General features: G+C 49.8%; 1 protein-coding gene across 6 annotated transcripts in view; it reads left to right on the forward strand.

The window, feature by feature from the left end:
• ACACA (acetyl-CoA carboxylase alpha) overlaps positions 1 to 23,511 on the forward strand; it is a 112,866-nt gene extending 89,355 nt beyond the window's left edge. For all 6 annotated transcript variants that reach the window (XM_048967119.1, XM_048967122.1, XM_048967120.1 and 3 more), the window contains 11 exons: positions 474 to 617; positions 1,355 to 1,475; positions 3,603 to 3,699; positions 5,519 to 5,615; positions 6,240 to 6,375; positions 10,146 to 10,323; positions 11,282 to 11,394; positions 17,681 to 17,835; positions 18,034 to 18,204; positions 19,968 to 20,104; positions 20,653 to 23,511. In XM_048967119.1, coding sequence (XP_048823076.1) covers positions 474 to 617; positions 1,355 to 1,475; positions 3,603 to 3,699; positions 5,519 to 5,615; positions 6,240 to 6,375; positions 10,146 to 10,323; positions 11,282 to 11,394; positions 17,681 to 17,835; positions 18,034 to 18,204; positions 19,968 to 20,104; positions 20,653 to 20,779 — 1,476 coding nt within the window. In that variant the 3' untranslated portion in view covers positions 20,780 to 23,511. The remainder of the gene's footprint in view (positions 1 to 473; positions 618 to 1,354; positions 1,476 to 3,602; positions 3,700 to 5,518; positions 5,616 to 6,239; positions 6,376 to 10,145; positions 10,324 to 11,281; positions 11,395 to 17,680; positions 17,836 to 18,033; positions 18,205 to 19,967; positions 20,105 to 20,652) is intronic.
• Positions 23,512 to 23,568: the final 57 nt, after the last annotated feature.

Below are 23,568 nucleotides of genomic sequence, written 5' to 3' on the forward strand. Positions count from 1 at the left end.
GATCAGTGTATCAGTCAGCAAGAGGGCAAATGGAAAGAGACAGCAGGGGAATGAGAAAAGAGCTGCAGAGCCCGGGCTGAGGCTGGCGATGGAGCCAGGAGAGTCAGATGCAGCACTCATCTGATCTCCCAACCTCTCAGAGCTGGGGTTTTGTCTTTGCTGTCCCTTCTGCAGCACGTGGCTTTTCTGCCCAGTTAAGGGTTTCGCTGCACCCGGGTCAGTGCTCAGGAGACTTGTTCATGTCTCAGCTGCTCAGAAAGGGCAGGTGGGACGGCTACCTCAGCTTTCCACGAGTGCTGTTTCCCTTGGAAATCCATACCTGCAGATCTCAGCTATGTGCAGGAAGGTCAGTTGGGAGCCATCGCTCCATCCTTTGCTGCTGAAGCGAGCGTGACTTGCTGTACGCATCTCCTCAGTCTGCACCTGCAGTCCGCATCCCATTCCCTGATGGCTTCCCTGTTTTTCCTTTCCAGGTGCTTGGTCGGGAGGTGTACACCTCCAACAACCAGCTGGGCGGGATCCAGATCATGCACAACAACGGGGTGACCCACGGCACCGTGTGCGACGATTTTGAAGGAGTCTACACTATTCTGCTGTGGCTTTCCTACATGCCCAAGGTAATTCCTGGCCCTGCAGGAGTGTGGCATGTCACTCCCTGTCCTCTTTGTTTTTCACAGGGCTTTGGGGATGAGGGCAGGCTCTTTGAATGCTTTTTCTTATCCTGTGTTTGTAGCAAAATGATTTAGACTCATGATTGAAGCAGTTGGGCGTTGTGATACTGAACTCCACAGAGCAGCTTCTGACCTGCAAAGCTGGGATGGGGGCAGCCTGGCTCTGCTGGGTGTACTTCCACATCACACCCCATCCTGGAGCCCTATCTCGAGTACTCTGGGTGGCAGGACCTGATGTCAGCAGTGGGTTGTCTTTTCCTGGAAAGACTCTAGAAGTTCCTCTCTGAGGCAATAATTTGAAGCAGCTGATGTATGTGTGTTAGCTGCTCTGCAGCCAGGAAGGCAGCGGTAAGAACATGCAGGTCACCTTCTTTCAGGAAAGACTGCATGAATGAGTCTGATGGCCTGGTCACCTTTAGAAATTAAATTGCAACGCCTTGCAAATGCTGTCAGTGCCTGAAGCTCAGGAACAAGTATAGCAGAGTGCATATCAGATGATGCTGAAAGGAGGGTTTTGAGAGTATTTGGAGCACTTCTTGAGACTCGTACCAAGGCTCTGAGATCCCATGTTACAGGGTTGTACCATGTGGTGGAAAGCAGACTCCGACCAGGTGCTTTAGATTTGGTTTTTGGTGCAAAGCTATGTAAAATTACTACCTGAAATATTTTTCTTTTTTCCTTAGAGCGTATACAGCCCTGTGCCCATCCTCAAGGTCAAGGATCCTATAGACAGAACCATAGACTTTGTTCCTACCAAGACTCCCTATGATCCTCGCTGGATGCTGGCTGGACGCCCAAATCCAAGTACGTAGATCTTTGGTGGTCAGGACGTGCTGTGTTGTGTCTTGCTTCAAGACACTCAAAGCTTCACATCTGTTTCTGCTTTGTCAGCATCAAATTATTGTTACTCTGGTGAGTTCTATGCCTGTTGCATAATTAGAATTACAAAGACTAAAGAATGAAGGTATGGTTAGCAAATGGGGCAGGAGGCCCTGTGTGCTCACCCTGTCAATCTGGATCTTTTTTCTGTGGTACTTTAGGACTTGAGTGAAGCCAGGTGCATTCTGAAGCCTGAATCTGTTCTGTTTGGAGATCTCTGCATCTGCTTCCAGACTTGAAGCATTCCGTTCTGCCTCCAGCCCCCAGCCAGGCACCCTGTGAACGTGGGTAGTTAAAAAGAGGCTGGTTGGAATGGGAAGAGAAGTCCAAGGCCTGCGCCCAAGTACATTTCAGAGCTTATGAAATGATTAGTTCTAAGGGATTTAGATGCAATATACAAAAATAGCATATAAATTCTGAGTGCTTGGGAACACTTACAAGTAATAGTTACTTTCATAGACCTTCTTTTTGCAGTTCAGAGGAAAGTGCAAATACAAAAGTCTTCATACTCGAGGAAATGCACAGCATTCCTGCAGGTCCTGGAGAGTAAACATACTGGAGGCACTGCCAACCACTGAACCCCCACGCTTGCACTTGGGGTTGTGCAGCCTGCGTGTGAACCAGCTGCAAACTGGGTGACCATTATGCCTGCTGTTATTAACGAGTTTGGGAGGCTAAAATGAGATTTGTGATAAACTAAGTTTTCTGTTTTTGGATAATATTTTTTCATCATCTCTCAAGTAATTCATCCAGCTGTCTGAGCGCAGCAAGCGCTGCCTTCCAAATCGAGTGACTTCAGATTTTAATTTAGTGGAAGCGTTAAGGAAAGCAGATGATTCCCTGTGATAAGTTAAAGCAGATATCTCCTAGGTGAAAAGTTAAAGCCATTTATTAGAGGAGATATTGCCGTGATATTCTTCAAACTGACGCCCGACACGAGGCCAGAATCTAAACGATCAGCTTTGGGCTCACGATAAAGAGATAATTTTGAAATGGATGGTCACATTTTACAGTGGGGCCACAGAGGCAGGGAATGTAGAACACAGTAATTACAAGTTTGGTCTTGATAAAACACTCTCCATCCTGTTTAAGTCAGCAGAGGTTAGCTTGCTTGGATCTCCACTTTTAATTGGTTTTGGACTTGGGTTTGCAGAAGCAAAGGTGCTTGTTCAGATTAAAGTATTCCTCAGAAGCTCTGTGCCAAGAGGTAAAGCTGGGAGGTTTTTTTCGTTGGCTTTTTTTTTTTTTGGCAGAAGCTTCATGAAGCCTCAGAGCAGAGCAGGGTGCCACAGAGCAGTTTTGTCCCTGTTGGGTGGGCAGTGCCTGGCAGCATTGTGCTCTTCAGGGGTTTGATTTCCTCGAGGCACTGGGGAGTCACCGCCTCCTCTGGGCCAATGAATTGATCTGATAGTGCACGGTGAGCTAAAGCATTTTAGGAGCTAAAGCATGCTTCAGTTTATGGGATGCAGCTGGTATCTGTGCAGAGCGAGCAGGCTGCCAATATGCAGCACTTCATTTCAGGTTTTCCCAAGGAATGTGTGAAGCTCTCAGATGTGCCATCTCATTTTCCAGCATTACGGGACTTTTTGCATTTCTTTGCAGGAGAGATCAGGCAGAAGCAAGAGAAAACTGCGAGCTGAGTTTTAAAATAGAAACAGGCATTTTGAAAAACATCTTTAATGACTTTGCTGCCTTTTGACAAATGTTTGTCCTATCTCGAAAAAAAAAGTTATTTATTTAAAAGCATGCAAAGTCCCTCTGCTATCTGAACCCCATCGTTTAACAATAAATGATGCTTTTGCTGATAAATGACTGTTTTTATGCAGGCTGGCAAATGAAATAAGACATGATGGCTGAAGGCAGACAAATGCTCAGCTGTCTAATGTTCCCTTGTATGATAATCTGTTTAAAATTAAATAAATAAATACATCAAAAGGCAGCACCACGTTCTCCAGTTGGCATTTTTAAGCAAGTTTCTGTTGCTCCTTCTGTGTGCTGACTTCCCGTTTCTCCTCCCACCTCTGATGTCTCCATTTTTCCCCTTCCTTTCAGGTCAGAAAGGACAGTGGCAGAGTGGTTTCTTCGACAATGGCTCATTCCTGGAGATCATGCAGCCCTGGGCACAAACAGTTGTGGTTGGCAGAGCAAGGTAAATGCTGAGAGACTTCTTAGACGTTTGTGGAAATCATGTTTTCATCAGGCGTTACTTTTTTTCTGAAACCTCATTTCAAAGTTGATAGTAAGAATAAGTCATTACTTGAATAGGATACTTTTTTACCACACGAATGGAGCATGCACTGATCATTGCTCCTGTTTTGCTTGGAGGGGACATGCACAAAAGCCAAAAAGAGAGAGAGGTTGTTAAAAATGATGGAAGACAAAACCTGCTTCTCTGGGAACGTGGTCACAGTGAGGCCTTCCTGCAGCTGTTGGCCAAAGGAAGGGTGCACAGCTTAGTGCTCTGAGGTCACACTTGCCTTGCAAGAGAAGTTCATCTAAAACTGGAATAAATTACAAGAGACAGAAGAGCTTAACATCGAGACTTGCATGGAATTGCTTGCAGCATTTTCCTGTGCAGCACCTGATGATCCTCTGTGCTGCAGAGAGGTGTGGCAAAATGGGACTGGGATTTCCTTAGGACTCTCCTAGAGCAGAATGTGATCAGGAGGAGGCCTTTTTCCTTCGGTCCCATATCGGAACGTGGGCTGCTCCTGCCCAACCAAAGGGCTCTGAGCAGTTCAGCTCAGCCCTGCCATCTCTCTGTGTCTGTGACCTCTGCTGGTCCCAGGGATTCCATTCCACTCAGAACATTGTCTGATCTTCATACATCTTCAAAAAGAACTTGAAATACCTGCAGACTCCACTCCTAACTGCAGCACGTAACCCCGGGTTGTCCTGTGACCTTTTGATACACTTCACTATTTTTATTTGCCATCTGTAACACACTAAAGTTTTATCTCACGACGTACTGTAATCTTGGAAAGGCTTTTAGATCGAGCCGTATTGCAGGGAAAAGAAATAACCGGTGGTTTGGCAAAGCTGGAAGCTCTCTGTCCAGGCCGGTTCTCAGCCCCTCTTGCAATTCCTTCTGACAAATTCCGAGTTGCTCTGGGCTCTCCCATGCACGCATATATATAACACAAATGAAACCGACTTCTTTTGAAAGCAGCGGCACTTTGAAAAAACAAATACAAATATATTCTTCTGGGATTGTTACTATAAGTGCTGCCAAAACTCATCTTTTGTATGTATGTTTGGAATATGTGTGCTGTTGGCTGTAAATTGTCTTTTATTATTCTATGGCAACTTGTCCAGGGACACACTATAAAACAAGATGTAGCATCTTCATGTGCTAGCCTGATAAAATTTATATGAAGTATAATGGAAAACAGAAGTTGTTTTGAGCTGTTTTCAAGTTCAATAAATAACTGTAATACTTGGATAAAGATGTTCTTTATTAGGTCACATGGGCCCTAATATGGAAGTTATAAGTTACCGATTTAAGACGGCTTCTGCAATTACGGGTATCTGGGCAGACTCTTAATCATAGTGAATGGGAATGTTCTCAGCCCCCTGGTGCCCATTGGCCGTGCTGTCCCTCCTCGGGTGGCTGCAGGAGCAGCTCTCTGGGACAGAGGCAGGCAGCCCCAAACCTCTGTGCACCGCCGCTGCAAGAGGGGGTCGTAGCAGCAGCACAGGTGCAGCCTGTAACTGCAGCTCTTCTGTTTCGTTCTCAGTGAGGCACGTGGCAGTTTTCAGAACTGGGTTTTGCTGTGAGAACCCTAAATTCAGCTCTGAAATTATCCGGCTGCACACCTAAACTCTTCAAAAAGGCCGCAGCGCAGCCTCCTCCTCCTCCATTTGCATGCATTATTTGTCTCTTCTGAGTATTGTGATGTGAATTGGAAAAATTGTCTAGTTGTGTAACAGAGAAAATACGGATTTTGCTGTGTCTCACCTCCTTTCAGGCTGGGAGGAATACCTGTAGGAGTAGTTGCCGTAGAAACCAGAACAGTGGAGCTGAGCATCCCTGCTGATCCCGCGAACCTGGACTCAGAGGCCAAGGTGAGCTGAGTGTGTGTGGTTGTCCTCTGCAAATGTCTCTGAGAAAAGAGCATTTGTTTCGGTGGGATTTTTTTTCTTTCAAATACGGGACACAAAGTAGAGCCAGTCCTTGGCTGGGAGCTGATGCAGCAGGGATGGTTGTGTTGGCTGTTTGCTCCGCATTCCCCAGTAGTTCTGCTGTGGGCTGAGATATGGGGAGTGGGGCATTGGAAACATGGTTTCCTTGTTCCCTGGCTGTGATTGCAGTGTTTAATGCTCTTGCTGCTTTGACATTTTGCTTTTCTCCTGCCTGATTTCACAGCTGTGGCCCTGCATCATGTCTTCTGCATCTTCTCCTTTGCATGTGCTTTTCTTTCTCCTTCACATTGTTACAGCAGTCTCAGCATCGGGCTTCCTGTGCCATCTCCCCATGGGAAAATCAGCAACATCACTCCTTTTGATGCTGGTGACAGAAGGATTGTCCCAGTTTTTCTGTGGACAAGCAGATCCTGTGCATTCTGTGTGCTCCGCTCTGCACTGATGGTTCCACATTGCAATTCGTGCTGTGTGTTTCTGTGTGTTTTGGTTTTTTTTTGTGCTGACTGCTAAGGTAACAGGCTTTGCTCATCCTTCTCATTCCCACAGATAATCCAGCAGGCTGGTCAGGTGTGGTTCCCTGATTCTGCCTATAAGACAGCCCAGGCCATCAACGACTTCAACAGGGAGGGGCTGCCTCTGATGGTCTTTGCCAACTGGAGAGGCTTCTCTGGTGGCATGAAAGGTAATGGCCACTTCTGTACCCTGGTGGTGTTGTCCTGTTGGGCGGTTCTGTTCCTTTCCTTCCTTCTTGGCTCTTGTCTTTAACAGCCAGTGTGGGAATAACACCAAATGTGCCAGGTGCAAATCTGAAATCAGGTTCTTTTCAGCATAACAACACTGTTGTATTTTTATACGTACCCTCATGGAGGGTTACAGGACCTGACCAGACCAGCTGCAGTGAGAACAGGTGATTGGTCTGTAACTGTGGGCTAGTTGCTGACCAAATTTACAGCTGCCAGCCTGGGCTAATTAAGCAGTAATCTCAGGAAACCTCTTCTGCTTTATATCCTTCTGCCTTGGTTTAGAACTGGGGCTGGGTAAGCCAGCAGTACTGGGTAATGGAAGGGCACATTGTAGCAAGTGGAAGCACTGTGCTGCTGATGGTTTCTCACACTGGTAGCACTGTGTGTCTAGGGATGGGCTCCCCGTCCTGGGCAGTCCTTTTGGTGGCAGTGCCTGCTCACGCAGTTATAAAACTGCTCAGTTAATGTACTGGCAGTTAGAGTTCTGTATCACATAGTGCTGCTTGAAATTCTGTGAAGTGCCAGGAACGTGAGATTGATACCATAAAATTTAAATAAGTGAAGGATTACGGCCCTTTACTCGCGTGCAGCACTTTGCACACAGAAGGAACATTGCAGGTCTGCTAACAGCAGGAGTTCTCACTGGGGAGGGCTGCTGTGGTGACAGTGTGAGTGTTCCTCACAAACTGGGTGGCTTCTGAGCTGGAACCAGAGGCCCAGGGTGGAAAAGAAGGTGTTCATTTGTGGGAAGATGCCAGTGCTGCACCGCGCATCCCCAGAGACCTGCACAGCAGCTCCTGGCAGAGCACGGAGACACAGAGCTGCCGCAGGGTGCGCTGTGCCAGGCTGCTCTGCTTGGCCTTTGCTGGGGTGGTGGCAGCCCTGCTCCCTGCTGATGCTCGCTGTGCTCCTCGGGGCCGTGTTGGCAGTGTTGGTTTCAGCGCTGCCTGGGGATTATGCAGGGAGGGAAAATAAACAATTATGCCACCCCTCAGTGCACACAAACACACTGCCAGGAGCCGGCTGCACTGTGGGTAAAATGACTCCAAAATTGTGTGTAATGAGTAGGAAAAGATTAGAGACAGCTCTTGCTATGCTGAAAATTGACATTAGCAGAGGGAGAAAAAAAAAAAAGGCAAGCAAAGGAAAAAAGCCCAGCCCCTTTACTCGTCGGCCTAGGAGGTCCGATTCGGGCAGTAAAATAAATAAAGGAAGCACAGAAATGGAGGCATCTCACAACGCGCCGGCGCTTCCCCAGCGAGCGCTGCCTGGCCAGGAGGCTCCTCAGCATAATGCAAAATTAAATTATAAAAACTGGCTTGAATATTTAGATGGAGGAGCCATTTGGAAGTGGTTTATTTAGGCGAACCGGCAGTGACCCACAACGGGGAGACATCAAGCATGAAATTTACTGGAAATTAGCACCGGGGTCTTGGACTCGGCATGAATAGTTTGATAGCATGCAAATCCCCGCGACATTAACGGCAGCGCTGCTTGTGCTACAGGGTCACTCGCGGTTGGGTTTTCATGTTTCACTTATTATGTTTCCCTGGGACAGGTTATAAATAACAATAAAAAAAATCTAAGCGGAAGGAAAGGGCTGTTTTAAATCTCTGATTACCTGGTGCTGAACGGCGGTGCTGCTGCATGTAATGGGTTTACGAGGTTCATTATGTGTCTGCAGCCAACGTGCGCCCGGTGTTTACCTTCGGGTCCTATCTGCTAATCCAGCCAAGCTGATGAGATCCGTTCCAGCTCCAGAGGTTCAGGGCACGCGGCCCCAAATGCACAAAGCTGCCTGCACCGATCCAGCACGCCTGCTGCATCCCAGCACTGCGCCTGCACACGCAGGGAAGGGTTGGTGCACCGCAGGCACGGCGTGGGGAGGTGTGCTGTGAGCACTCTGCCCTGCTGAGCTGCAAGCACTGCTCTTCCTGGAGGACTGCTGCAGCATTGCTGCTTTGCTCGGCTTCAAATGAGTACAGGGCTGAAATTTGGCTCAGAAATCTCACGTTTGATTTTGATTTTGCTAATCCTAGTGCTAGTGTTAGCAGCTAGGTGTTTATAGCCTGTCTGAAGGCAGGAAGGGGCATCTGGGAAGGTGGGAAATGGCCTTGGTGGAAGTTCTAAGCATGCAAGAGAAACCTGAAGTTCGTGAGAATCCATATAGAAAACCTGAGGCACGGCGTGCTGGGACCCGGCAGGGAAGAGGAGCAGTGCAGTGCAGGATCCCCAGGGGAGCAGCCGTGTGCGTGGGGAGCCGTGGCTGCCGGAGTGCTGCCTCTGCTGCACCCCACGTCCTCTCACAAGGGATGCCTCCCTTCCAGGACTTAACCTGAGTAAAATACATACCCTTGGCAGGAGTGACAAATGGATTGCTAATTACATAATTATTTTATTATGTAGCTCTAGTAAAAAATGTCTAGTAAAGAATTAATTCAGTTAAAATAATTTGAATCGAGCAATTATTTTCTTAACACTAGAATTAGCTGAAAGTACTTCAAGTGGTTTATTACTAGTGCTACATAATAAAATAATTGTGTAATTAGTAATAAATTTGTCACCCCTTTTGAGGTCTTTTTCTTTGCTCAGGAAAGGTTGGAGCTCTGTTTGGTTCCAGGCCTGCTGCTCTGCTGGAATTCAGAGTCAGTCACAACTAATGGAAGTAGATCATCCTCCTCCTCATTGGCATTTGGCTTCTCTTAAATGTTAGGCAATTCCTTTTCTTGGGTGTTTGGACTGCGAGCAGCAAGTGAGCTGGGCAGAGCACAGCAGAGCCTGTGGTACCAGTACATACGTAGCTACACTTTTTGTATGCACTCCTACTGTGTGAGTATTGCCCAAAGAGTTGGGGCCTAACTGTGTGCTGATGCTCCCCATTAACCGGGGGCTGTGATGTGCAGACTGGGGATGGAGTCTGTCCTACCCCAGCAGTGGCTTTCTCAAAGGATGTGAGGATTTCAGGTGCATGTCAGCGCCGATCTGTTCATGACTGGGACTGCAGGTGTGGATGGAGTGTGGGGTGATGCAAGAAGGAACAATGGGAAATGAATTGAGATGGGGAAGGAAGGAGAACTTGGCTGAATGCTGTGGAAATGGCCCTGGAGAATGAGAGTTGGTGGTTTGGGATTTCTAAATGGAGGCTTTAAGAAGCACTGGAAAGAAGCAGAGGATGGGGTCCTGTGTGGACAAAGAGATGGACCAGATAATCCTGATAAGTGTTTCTCATTTCTTATACATCTGATTCGATGCTTCCAAATATAATTATGTATAACAAAATATATGTATTCGAGGCTGCCTGTTTCCATTACAAACTACATCCATTACAAGCAGTATCATCTCATATAAATTCTCATTGCCTTCATTCTTTTCTCTTTTATGTAAATCACCTTTGGGGCAGATACTTCCCATGCTTTGTCTGTACACAGTGGAGTTCTTCAGAATTTCAGCAGAGTGTCTTGGATAGATTGTAAAGCCAGAAGAGGGGAGGAGAGCTATTCCACGTCTGAACCCTCAGCTCTCACTGCTTTTTATAAGGACATATAAGGGTCTATAGATGTGCACCTCCTTCCTGGGCACCCTGCCCTGGGCCGGCAGCACTGCTGGAGCTGTAGCACGGCAGGGGGAGGAGGGCTGACCAAAACTGTGCGCTTGCATTCCTCCCTCCAGTTTGACCCACTGTGCCTGACGCTGTGTCCTTTTCCTGCAGACATGTACGACCAGGTGCTGAAGTTTGGTGCCTACATCGTGGACGGCCTGCGGGAGTACCGGCAGCCTGTGCTCATCTACATCCCACCGCAGGCAGAGCTCAGGGGCGGCTCCTGGGCCGTCATCGACCCCACCATCAACCCCCGGCACATGGAGATGTACGCGGACCGTGAGAGCAGGTAGGGCTGCTCAGAGCCTCTGTGCCGGGCATGGAGCTGTCGGTGTGCACTGCAGCATCCCCTGGTGTTGTCCTTCCGATGGGGGCATGGGGTCATAGAACCGTTTGAGTTGGAAGGGACCGCTAAAGGCACACCCACAGCCAGTGTGGTGCTCACAGCCCCATCCCCTCACCTTGGGCATCTGCAGGGATGGGGCGCTGCCACCTCTCTGGGTCACTGCGCTCATTTCATAAACTACAACTCGCTTGCAAAAGTAAAGTCCTCATTACAGCATGTGGAGCGACAGCTCTTGGAAGAACACTTTTAAATGAGAATCTCTACAATATAGTGATGCTCAGTCACGCAGAGGAAGAAGCCAGCTCTGCCTGGTCTGTCTGCAGTGGGCAGGATGGGGTGAGCCGGGAGGACAGGCACACAGTTACTGGGGATGGTGGCCGCAGCCATCAGGAGCAGCAGGCAGGTTCTGGGCATACAGCCTGCTTGCTGGCAGTGCTGAGCAGGGCTCTGCTGCCCTCAGCTCCTGTAGCCAAAAAGATCATTCTGGGAGCGCTGCCGTCCTGTCCCTACACACTGCAGTGCGTTTGTGATAATTCCCTTTGCCAGTGCTGCTCCACCACCTCAGCACTGACCTTCTTCTCCTCCTCTAATGAACGTGCTTGGTTAATTGATGTGTCACAAGGCTTTACCTTTCGGAGAAGCTTTCAGGTCGCAGCTGACAGAGGCTGCCAGGAGCAGTGCTGGTGCCGGGATGCGCTCTGTGCTGCTGGGTGGGCACTCGTGTGCATGGCATTGGGTAAACCACAGCTGAGATTCGTTCTCTCTTTGTTTTGTCTCCCTCCTCCCTTCTCTGCTTCATTCTGCACACTCTCCAGACAACATCAAACCATCCCATTTTATCTTTCCCCTTGTCCGATGACCTCAACTTGCCTTTCTTTTCTCTTTGCCCATCACCGATCAGAGGAGGAATCCTGGAGCCAGAGGGGACGGTGGAAATCAAGTTCCGCAGGAAGGACCTGGTGAAGACGATGAGGCGAGTGGACCCCGTCTACATGCGGCTGGCGGAGCGGCTGGGTACGTGCGGGGCAGCGGAGCGTTCTGCTGCTGCCTGACCAGGGTGGGCATGGGCCTTAGGAAGGGGCGCTCAGGCATTTGATCAAATTCATGATAATTTTTATTGACTGTCACCTAACTTGGGAAGAAAACCAGATGGGACAGGCTGCGTGTGAGGGCGTGTGAGAGGAGATCAGTGTGCATGTGGTGCACCTAGGGGTGCTGGTGGAAGGTGGCTTTGTGAGCTGAATTTAACTGATGGGGCCTTGCGGCAGACGCTGGCTACAGATGCTTGGCTCCAGTTTCCATCTGAGCAGTTTTTGGCTGAACCCTCAGTCGGTGTCATTTGGTGTAATTAAGAATTTGGCCAGAGACACTTTGGCTGCTGGACTGTCTCTGTGTACCCGAGGCGGTTTTAGGTAACAGTGTCTGCTTTTCAGTTTTAAGAAAGCAAAAACGTATTCCTCACCTCCTTGGTAAATGGGGTGATTTGCAGCGCTCAGCAGCCGGCGTGCCACCGTGTGTGTTGTGTTATTATGGTGCCTTTCACTCCAAACAATCCCAACACCTGGTATATGCCCAACAGCCCAAAATACGGAGTGTTCAGCAAAATGCACTTAATATCAGACGTGTTCTCTCTCAGGAGAATAGACTCCTTAAAGAGTTCTTTACTGGCTCTTACTATAAGAGTATAATCTTACAGAACCTCTTTTTACCTCCAAAATTGAGTACATTTTAGCAGAGGAAGCAGGCTACGTGGCTATGGTGTGAATTTATAAAGCCTTCTGGGATCCTTCAGGAGGAGAAGTGTTCTGCAAATGACTGATAAATCGTCTCTGTTGCTGCAGTTACATTTTATTATTTGGCTTTTTTTTTAATTTATGGTAGTGCAACAATTTATATACAAAACAAGTGTTCAGATACGCCTTGGGAGGAGAACAGTAATTGTAAAGGGTGCTGGGAGTGTTGGGAATGAGAGCGCTTGCTGAAAGTCAGCTTCTTGCTGATGTCTTTGATGGCATCAAAGACTTTTCTCTCTGATGGTAGTTTAAAAGTCTCTGTTTCCCTCTCTGGTGTGCAGCAGGTGGGCAGTGTGTGGGTCTGGTGATTTGTCTGAGCTGGTCTGACTCCTGTGCATTCCTGCAGCAGGGGAAGGGGACACAGCTGTCCTGTGGTTGTGTTGTTCTGCCTGTGTCTGCCTGCGTTGGAGTGGAAAACCATCTGAATGTTTGTAGCTGTGGCAAAACCCATTTTGGCCCTATGTTAGACTGATGGCATCCAATGGGAAGCTGACAGTGTGACTGTGCCAAGTCATGGACACCCAGGAGAGGGTCCTGGTGGCCCTGCAGCTCAGGGCTGCATGATTGGGGTGAGGGACTGCAGCTCATTTCCCCACATGGCCACAATTCCCAGCTCCACTCCTGGTGCTGCCTTCCTGGTCCCCAGCAGCCCACACAGGAGAGCTGCCACAGGGGTTTGGGGACGGCCCAGTCCTGATGCAGTGGCAGAAGCGGAGAGCAGAGCTCATGGTGTGCTGGGAGCAGCCACAGTGTGCTGCCCAGAGCCCAGGCGTGGGGACAGGGATGGGGGCAGGTCTGCTGGGGGTCTCTGTGCCCGGCTGGGCTGGGGGAGGAGGCAGGAGCCGTGTGGGCCCTTCTGCCACCTCTTCCTGCACAGGGCAATTACTCCCGGCAAACTCCATACACTTTAATTAAAATGACTGCAACACAAGAGCAAGTCACTTACAACTGTACGTAGGGAGAGCTCTAAAAGCTTCAGTCACTGATAAGCATCTCACTTAGATGGCTGTAATTGCTGCCAGCATCAGGCGATCATTGCTGTTGTTTTGCTGCTAATTCCGTACCGTAGCAGGAAAGCTAAGATTGCAGGACACACTGAATTGCATAATTTTTTTTTTTTTTTTTTTTTTTTGCTGGTTTTCTTTCTGGCCAATTTAAAATTTGTCAAAGTCGGTCTTCTTCTGGATCACTGCCCTTTGATATTTCGCGCACTCCATTTGCCACAAACAAGCCGCAGGGCCGCAGTTCATGCTGACTCCAGCAGAAGCAGAGAAAGCTCCATTTATCTTACACTGCCTGCTGAATTCTTACTCATTAGCTGGGGGTTCACTGCCTCTCTTTAACCCCTGAGTGGCTGTCATCCCTCCCCGAGCTGCCTGCAGCGGGAGGCGCGCGGTGTGAGGAGCGGGGCTGGCGCTCCCCTTGGAGGATCTCCCTGCACCGCGCTCCGGCCACAGTGGGGGAGTGCGAGAGCAGCGGAGGCCGGCAGATATCGAATCATTTGACATAAATCTGTTCATTATCAATTCCCTGGCACTAGTCCTGAAATGTTTATTAGCCCCGCGTTGTGTTGCGGTGTCACTCAGAGTTGTGCCGTTCCCAAACAGGGCGGAGGGGAGGAGGGAGGGTGGTCCTGCCCACATCCCCCAGGTGTGGTGAGGGGGACCATGGGCACAGCTCAGAGCAGCACAGCGATGCCGTTCATTTTATGTTTGTTACAACGGAACGGGCAGGAGTGGAATAAATACCAACTTTGCCATGCGGATCCCAGGCATGCAGTGCTTTGGTTGTATGGTGCAATGTAAGCAAAAATTGGGTGGAATGTGAAAGGATGGCAGAATGGTTCCAGTTAGAGCGAGACTCAGTTATGTTATCAGGTATTTGTGGTTCTCCTGATAGAAGTGTTGAGCTGTGTGCTGGCACCCAGGTGCAGTTGTGCACTGTGGGAGGAGGGCTCTGTCTGCATTGGAATGCAAAGGCAGCTCACACAGCCACCAGCCTGCAGTGGGGACACTGTGCCATGGCCAGGCCCTCTCCCAGCTCCAGCTCAGAAAGGAAGATTGTGGCTCAGAGGTCCGGTAATTATTTTCTGGGGGTGGGTTGTTGCTCTGTGCTGTAATTAATCAAAATGCTGGTTGTTTTCTTGAGCAATGACTATGAAAAATGGTGCTGTACTGGTGCCATCTCTCAGGAAGTCTGGGACAAACACAGTTGGTGCAGCTGTAACTTTTTTGCCTTTGCTTCTGTCTGCAAGTGCTGCTGCATTTGAATCGTTACTGTGTGGTCAGGAGCCCAGACAAGCAAGTGCTGATAGCTGCCACCTCTTCCATTGGCATTCCTGAACCCTGCAGGGCCCAAATGGATTCCCCCCAAATACACCTTCAGGAGTCCCACATCTGCCACGTGGCCCACGTGCTGTGTTGCTAACAGAGCTCTGGGAGCAGAGTGGGACGGGACCAGGGCAGAGCAGCGTGTGTGCAGCTGCACAAGGCTATCTCAAGCCCATGTCATGGGCACGTGTGACCTTCACTGCTATTGCATACTGCACCTTTGTAACATAAATCCTGCTGAATATTTAGCGAAGCAATTACAAGCAGTCTCATTTAAAGGAACAAGCGATGGCCCAAAGCCGCCCGCTGTGCAGGGACGTGAGCTCACAGTGACCTTCCTGTCCCCAGCTCTGTCCAGCAGCAGATGGGGAGAGGCAGAGGCAAAGGTGAGATTCATGGGGATTCTTGCAGGTGTTGGAAATGGGATGGGGCGCTCGAGACCAGGGTTAAAATGGGCACGTCCTGATGTCACTGGGTGGCTCTTACTGTGCTACCTGGGAAGCAGCAAATCCCCAGGTGGGCCTGTGGGTGTGCAGCTGTGGCTGTGCTGGGTCCTGGGGATGTCTGAGGTGAGCAGATGGCCAAGGAAACACTTTGCCACACTGAGGCTGTGCAGAGGGCAAGGGAGAAAATCCCACGTTTTAACAGCTTAGAAACCATAAACCATCAAATTGATTCAGAAGCTGCCTGGCTTTCTGCAATCAGAGGGAACCTACAATAACATTCCTTGAAGTCGTTTTGTCTAACCTGTTCAACTGGTCATATTTAAGAAAAGCACTTTGCTACTAAATGTTATGGGAGGCCGTGATTCATGGGCCTGTGGAGCCGCTCCCCAAAGGCAGGAGCTTTATTGGAGGTGGGGGGCTGCTCCCACAGAGGGGTTTTGTTTCATGGGGCACAAATCACAATAGTTTAGGTGCTGCTTTCTCTGCTGCGATGCCTCCCCTTAACTTTTGGAGAGCAGAGTAAATGGAGATTCAGCATTGGAGAGCCGTGCCAGCAGATTGACGGCACGGAGCTCCCATCCGTCTGCATGTGGGTCGGTGGCTGCGGGGCTCCCCTTCCCTGCTGGATCCCAAACCTCTCCCCTCAGAACGTGATCTTTTGTGTCTCCCAACACGAATGCTGCTTCTCCAGGGTAATTTCTCAGCCAGTCCGAGGCAGTTCTGCCATCGATCCAAAAAAGAGATGTGGTGGGATGAAGAGGTGGGAAATACGTAGTGCTGCGGTTGGACTTTGCTGCAGAGGCACTTTGTGGCACCTCGAGGGCACTTCCAGCACCACCTGAGCACGTTCCTGCCGAGCAGGGAGGCCCTCCTTCCCCGACATCCCCACTGCACCCCCTGCTACAGCACTGCTCCTTTGTTCCCCATTGATCAGCAGCTGATCCATACCTCCAGGTCTATAATGTTCCTATGATTTAAACGGTGACGCTTTCATTAACTGTCCGGTACCTTCAGAGCACAGGAATCCCATATTTTAAGCCTGCTCCCCCTGCCAAGTGAGATTTGTGGAAGGAGACTTTTCCTGAGAAATAAATAAATAAGGCTCGAGTGCTCTGAAAAGCCCTGAGGCCTCGAGATCTGCTTGGAAAGAAAGAAAACCATTCCAAGATATTTAATTGTACGGGGGGCTTACAGGATTGATCGAGAGCTTAGCTTTTTACAATAGTCCAGTGAATAAGAAATGCTCCTGACAAACGATCGATGATGGGATAATCACTCTTTATCCCCCCTCCTCATTGTTACCTTCTTTCTTTCAGGAGAACAGGGTTCAGAAGTCAAAAATCTTTATAGACGCCGCTTTTAAATTAAGCAGAAAATAGACATTGACATATTTGTTAATCTCACCTAAATCATTACTGGGCCTGGCTGCTCCGGGTGCACTGCGTGCATGGAGGCTGGGATCCAGCAGCAGCGTGGGCTCAAGTGCACGCATTGCCATTTGGAACAGGGCTGGAGGAACGGGCGAGTTGAACGTGGATAAATACGTCCCATCCTTTATTCTGAAGGTTATGAGAGTCGCTGCTCTTAATTAAAAGCTTCTTACTCGCACTGGAAAGGTTAGGCAGCATTTGTATTGGTAGGCACTCAGACGTGCGCCTTGGCTGGGGAGCTTTGCTGAAGGGACCGGGCAGCACAGTGCTGTGTGTGCCCAGGTGGAAGGGAAGCTCTGCAGGGACACGGCCATGGGGTGCTGAGGGGGTGGGAGGTGTGTTGAAAAGCTCAGTGGTTAATCAGTATTCCTCCCCTAATGATAAAGATTGAAACCCAGAGAAGCTCATTCATGATTGAAGCTCAGTGTTGGCACAGCACGCAGCAGTCGGGATGCCCGGCTGATGGGGTGCTGAGGATGGAGCTTCTGGCCCTGCTCTCGCATCGACTGCTCTCACTTCTTTGTTTTGTGGCTCTGCTGCCCTCTGTGCAGGATCGCTCTCGCAGCCCCGTGCAGTTGGGCAGTGAGACCAACATGGAATTTGGCTCTGACTGCAATCTTTGCTTGAATTGAGCCGAGATTGGCTCTCAGTACATCATTGCCTCTGCATGCAGACCTCGTGCATGAGTGTCAGAGGCAGAGTTCCTGGCTTAGTCTGGTTCCTGTACTTCACAGGGTGAAGTTAAGGTGTTTTAATCAATGTTAATTGGAGTTTGGTCTTTTCAAAACAAGTGAAAAATTATGAACGTCAGAGGACGGTGTCGCAGCACAGCCTTCCTTCCTGTCCATCATGTTGCTCCGTGGCTGGGAGCTGTGTTGGCTGCTGCTAAGTGGACGGCGTGGTGAGGTGTCACTGCCTGCAGGAAAGCACGCAGCGGTGCTCAGTGGTCTCACACCGCCCGTGTTTTGGGCTGAAATGAATGCTGTGCTGGAACATAATTCTTTTTTAGGAGCAATTCCAGTAAATCTGTCACTCAATTGATGGCTCAACTCATTTGGCATTTAAATGAAATAGAGTTTCCATGGTGAAACTCCGCTTTGGAGCTTTTGCCTGAATACTATTGGCAGGAAATCCAGGCTGGAGCACTTTGGTTTGATTCAGGAGCTCTTGGCATTGCCCGGAGCTGATGGGCTGGCATTTCTCCTGGCCAAAGGCATCCCGTGTGCAGGAACAGGACAAACCTCTGCTCTTCTGCCTCGACTTGTCAGAGGTTGCTGACCTGTGGCTGTGCCTGCTTGCAGGTACCCCTGAGCTGAGTGCTGCCGACCGAAAAGACCTGGAGAGCAAGCTGAAGGAGCGGGAGGAATTCCTGATCCCCATTTACCACCAGGTGGCCATGCAGTTTGCTGATCTGCACGACACACCGGGCCGCATGCAGGAGAAGGGCGCCATCACGGTGAGTGCTGGGGTTCGGCTCAGGGCAGTAACTGCTACCAGGGTGGGGGGGCTGAGCAGAGACGTTTTTGTGTTTCTTGTGTGAGGACACAACTGGGTGTATGAAGGAGAGCCATTCACGTCAGTGTGGAGCAAGGCTTAAGCTTTTCTCCATGGAAATGCTGCCCCTCACTCATTTCTCCATCTCTGTCCTGGGCAGGACATTCTAGACTGGAAAACTTCTCGTACCTTCTTCTACTGGAGGCTGAGACGTCTTCTTCTGGAGGATGTGGTCAAAAAGAAGATCCATGATGCCAACCCTGAGCTGACTGACGGGCAGATCCAGGCCATGCTGCGGCGCTGGTTTGTGGAAGTGGAAGGGACAGTAAAGGTGAGTGGAAACACACTTGTGCCAGGCTGTGCTCTTCCGTGGGTGTAAGTCCAATGAAGTTCTCCCAAGTGGGACTTCATCTTTGGTTCTCAGTTGTGTAGCGTCCAAAAATATTTTGGGTGATGAAAGAGAACTTCTGGGGACGTTCCAGATCATGAGTTACTTCATGGGAATGCCATATTTCAGGCCAGGAGAGCACAAACACTCAGTTTCAATAGGTTTCTCCCTGAGCACGAAGCTACACAGCACTACCATTACGAAAAGGTGAGCATCTGAAAGAGGTGGGCAGCTCTGCTGGCAGAGCGAGGAAGGGCGGCCCTGAGAGGAAGGCAGCATGGTGCTGGCACAGCTGGAAGTGGGCATCCCACTCTTTGCCACCATCTCATGGCCCCCGGGCTGCTCAGTGCCAGCAGAGCAGTGTGCCAGCAGGCAGGGCACAACTCACTGCCAGGTTGAGCTGCTGGGAATTGGGGGGAGGGGGGGAATCACCTCAGCAGCATCTTCATCCGATGGCTGTGCTGAGGATGTCTTTAATTGTGCTCCAACTCTGAACTGGCAATCTCTAAAGAGCAATCAGCACAGCTCTTAGGTTGTTTTCGTCGCAATCCTCCGATCTCAGTTCTTTATTTCATTTTATTTTATTTTTAAAGTCACAAACGCTCAGGGGTTCCAGAAAGCAGGGGGGATGAACGTGCTCTCTGGAGGGCAGCAGGCTTTCCAAGGTAGTGTCTGAGCGTCTTTAAAAGCGGGCATCTCGTTAGCTAATACATTACACCAATCAAGGAGAGTTATCTTAAGCCACAATTAATCTGCTCCCTGGCATATGTTGATAGGAAAGCATCATGCTGTTTCTTAATTAAAAGCAAACGGATTAAAAATGATTAATAAGAGTATTAAATATTCTCCTAAAGTAACAGCTTTGGGATTCTTGGGTAAATCTAGCTTTATGCAGGTCTGCAACCGTAAGGCGGCTGCTTGGGCTTTTCTTTCCTTCCTGAAATCTTCCAAAGTGCCCTACTTTGTATGCAGGCAGTGTTCCTGCCATGTCTGGGGGCAGCAGCAAGGAGCACAAACTAACGAGTTTAAAATAATAAGAAGAAAAAAAACCAACGAAATAAGCAGAATCTTTGGGTTGAAATGACATCACGAGGTTCAGAGAGCCACACACGTAATTTTTATGGATAAAACCAAAAGCAGGGTGGTGGTTTGTGCAGTGCTGGGTCCCCCTGTGCCCCAGCCACCCCCTGACTGCGGAGCTCATTGTCATTCTGACTTTGACTTTGTTAGTGATAACAGAGAAGGATAGTGCACCTTTAAATGACGAGCTTTGTGTTTAATTACCCAAATAAAATGACATAAATATGAATGAGTGCTAATGGTGGTACTTGCTTTTCCGGAAACCATTAACAAAACGGTTCTTAAATGATTTGTAAAGAAAATGAGAGGAGAAGAGAGGAGCGAGAAGGCTATTAGGCACCTAACACACTCCTGAATTATTATGTAGTCAACTACCTCGCAAATATCAGGTGAAATGATCTTGCAGAAGAAAATGGGGTTTTGTTGCCAGGACCCCCTCCTGGAGGGCTGTGCAGCTGTGCTGGGCCTGGGATGCCATGCAGAAGCTGCCCTGCCCAAAGGTCAGCATCTGAGCCCTGAACTTCTCGAGTTGAATTAAATTTCCAGAGCGCTACGTGGCTGCAAGCAGTGCTGGTGAGCCAGGGCTGAGCAAAGGGACAGGGGATGACAGTGTGCTCTGTTGGCAGGCATACCTGTGGGACAGCAACAAGGACCTGGTGGAGTGGCTGGAGAAGCAGCTGATGGAGGAGGAAGGGGTTCGCTCGGTTGTGGACGAGAACATCAAGTACATCTCCAGGGATTACATCCTGAAGCAGATCCGCAGGTGAGCACCCGCATGGCCTCCACCCACTGATCTTTTTCCAGCTGTAGTCTTTGCAGGCAAGCTTCTGTGCTCAGTGCCATAAAATGTTGAATCCCTTCTGATTCTAGTATAGAACTAGAGCAAACACACCCCTCCGACAGTGAAGCAGTGGTGAATCAGGTCTGTCCCTCCTGCCTCTAAGCATTACCGCACATTGGCACAGGCGCTCCTCCTTGCAGCTGTACAGCAGAGCCCTGCCTTAGGTTTGAAGAGATCTAACAGAGCTGACTCCTGTGTGTTAGAGGAGGGTGCTGACACGCACAGCAATGTCACCCACTTCAGCACGGCCATCTCCAGGCATTCCTGTCCGTTCCTCTGCCTGTGCTGCAGTGATGCCCAGCAGGGAGCTGTGCCCATGCCCTGCCAGCAGCTCACTGCCCAGCCTGCAGTCAGCTACCAGCAGCGCCCGCTGCTTCCTGCTCTCCGAGGAGCCCATCTGTCAGCACTCCCTGACAGAGCTGTCAGATGAGGCCTGGGGCTGCCAGCACTGAACTCTTTCCTCTTTGCAGCCTGGTCCAGGCCAATCCGGAGGTTGCCATGGATTCGATCGTGCACATGACCCAGCATATATCACCCACCCAGCGAGCGGAGATCGTGCGGATCCTCTCCACAATGGACTCGCCTTCTTCAACGTAAGAGCATCGATTTCCTGTACTCCCCCCTGCTCGGTACAGTGGAGGGGAAAAAAAAAAAAAGAAAAAAAAAAAGGCTCAGAATTGCCCTTTGTCTGCTCAACTGCAACCACTGTACCGAGACGGGAGGCTCAGGGAAATGCTGGAAGAGTGACATTTTTATTTTTTCAAATCAGACTGACCAGAGGAAGCGTGTCCTTTGGCCAGAGCCACGAGGAGGATGTATAAACACAAGCGCCTGCGGGATTGAGTTACAGCTGTCTAACTGTACTGTATTTATTTAACAAAGTGGGACTGGACCAACGCAGCAGTTGCTGCTCCGCTGCCACCGAAAGCAGCACAGCCGGGCAATGACGGGTACAGCAGTACCGTGAGCTCTGGGCACAGCAAAGTGGTGAGGCTCCCACACTGCACCCCGTGCCCCTGGCTGCTTCTCACACACATCCTGCAGCGCAGGCAGGCGCCGGTTTTACCTGCAGGAGAATCTGCTGAGGGCTGAGGATGGGCTCTGCCTTTGGGAGCAGTGGGAGCTCCTTCGTCCCAGCGGTCGCTGAAGACTTCTCTGTGTGTTGTACTGTGGCTGAGCAGCAGCTCTGCTATCAGCCCCTGTGGGCTTTGTTGCAAACATCTGTGTTACAACAGAACGTGGGGGCAGGCAGTGCTGTGTCCACTGCCATGAGGGCAGCACTCTGGAATGGGGACATGGCAGAGGGGGGTTGGGGCCCTGTGTACTCTGCCTGTGTGCACAGCTCCATCAGAAAGGCAAATCAGGGCATGAAAAGCCCTTCTAGGAGGAGGTGGAGGCAGAGTAAAAATGTGGCTTTTGCCCATTTCTGCTCTTCCTCCCCTGCTTATTTTGAGGGGTAACAGTCATGGGGCAGACCCACTGTTGCATATACTTAAAAGTGCTCATTAATTCTTTCCATTTGGATAGGTGACTTGAGGCAGAAAAGCAGCTACAACCTGCCAAGGCAAGAGAGGGAGGGGATGAGTCCAACGCACAGATGTGGTTAGAACTGCAAGGGGCAAATTTGGTTCAGCACACCTGAGCTTTTCTCTTTTCTTCTGCACCAACCTCTGCCCCAGAGCTGCTGGAGAGCACAAGAACTGCCTTGTTCACACAAGAAGACAGAAATTAAAAAGAAAAAGGGAGGGGAGGTGCAATTTGGTAATCACATCGTTTAACACCCAGTGGCAGCTCCACCTGTTGCAGTGACCTCTCCAGTCACTCTGGGCAAGGGCTGCAGGCTGCCTGCAGGGAGCTGAGCCAGTCCAGGGCCCCATCTGAGCACTACAGGAGCAGAGGGGCAGGAACTCTGCGAAAAGTAAAACTGGGGCTTACACCAATGATTGTCTTAAAAGTATTCCAGATTTTACACTTCCTCTTTTAGCATAGGGCAAATGAGAAGGGATGCTTTTAGGAGAGAATTAATTACAAAGCCAGTGCCTCATGCCTGTGCTCCTTCCCTCTGACCTGCTGCTCCCTTCTGTGCACAGCAGCCGGAATGCTGTAAGATTGAGGTGCAGTGCTGGGGTTCCTTGGTTACTCTCTGCTCTCTGAGAGGACCAGGAGCTGCCACCCAAAGGACAAACCTCATCCTCGTAGTTCAGCACCCTAACTTTAACTTAAAAGGCTCTTCTTTGTCCTCCAGCTCCCTCCCAAACAATCCCCAGAGATGCTTTTACTTATGCCAATCCAGGCTGCAGCCAGACACAAGGACAGAGAAATGTCTCAGCCAGGCAGAACAGGGCGCCTCACCAGGAATTGCTACGTGGTGGTGTCACACTGGGGTCTGTCACACGTGGGTCTGCTACCAGCCTTTCTGCAGGTGTTAATGGGAGAGGTCCTGGTGCCACCACGCTGCGCCCTGTGCCTGGGGGGAGCTGCAGCCGCCAAACTCTTCTGCCTGCTGGGCGAGAGCAGCCCCCTCCAGCTCAGTGTTAGGGGCTCAGGCACTGCTTAACTGGGGGTAAAGCAGCTGTTGGTGAATGCTGGAGCCCAGCAGCACAGTGCTGCAGTGCCCTGCCCTGTCCATGTGTGTGTGGGTCGGGCTGTGAGTGGGGTGGGGGGTCTGGCACTGCGGGAACCCCCCTCAGTACACGCTGTTCTTGCTGGTGCTGAAGTATTTCACTTACCTCAGTTTCTTTTAATAAAAAGAATGAATTACATCTCTTGCTGTTGCCAGGAGTGTAAGTCTGTCACCCCTCGTCCCTGAGCCTCACTCAGGTGCTCCCATCCCCAGATCTCTTCTTTAACACTGAGTGACTGCAGCTCTGCAGGTGCTGGCACAGCCGCCTGTTAACAGACAGACACTGGGCATGACCTGCACGTAGCTCGGCCATGCATCCTCCCTGCTCACCTTCTTCCAGGTTCTCCCTATTAAAGGTTAAGGTGTGATGTGTTCAACTGGACAGCGTGAGCCAGGAAAATCCCAGCTGTTATCTTGTGCATTTCTCAAGCCAGAATCCTGATGGGTAAAAGCACAAATCACCTTAACAAACATAATACAGCTGGGGGAGGGGGGAAATGGGGGGCTATTGAACTCCAGAAATGCATTTAAAACTCTTTAGCCTAAAATATCTACATATTAAAATGCCAAGAAAAGAAGTACCAAAGCTGTAAGCTCTCAAAAGCCCGAGATCAAAGTGCCATCATCTTTTAATGTAAACCTTTTGTTGCATCAACAGTCTTAAGAGGGATGAGAGACATCAAAATAAAAACTGAGACAAACTGTGGCTTTGTAGCTGTTTTTTGTTTTAGTCTCTTCTCTCAATTTGGGCCATGAAATAGGT

This window comes from Lagopus muta, chromosome 20 (genome assembly GCF_023343835.1).
Source record: "Lagopus muta isolate bLagMut1 chromosome 20, bLagMut1 primary, whole genome shotgun sequence".
In the NCBI taxonomy this organism is placed as follows: Eukaryota; Metazoa; Chordata; class Aves; order Galliformes; family Phasianidae; genus Lagopus; species Lagopus muta.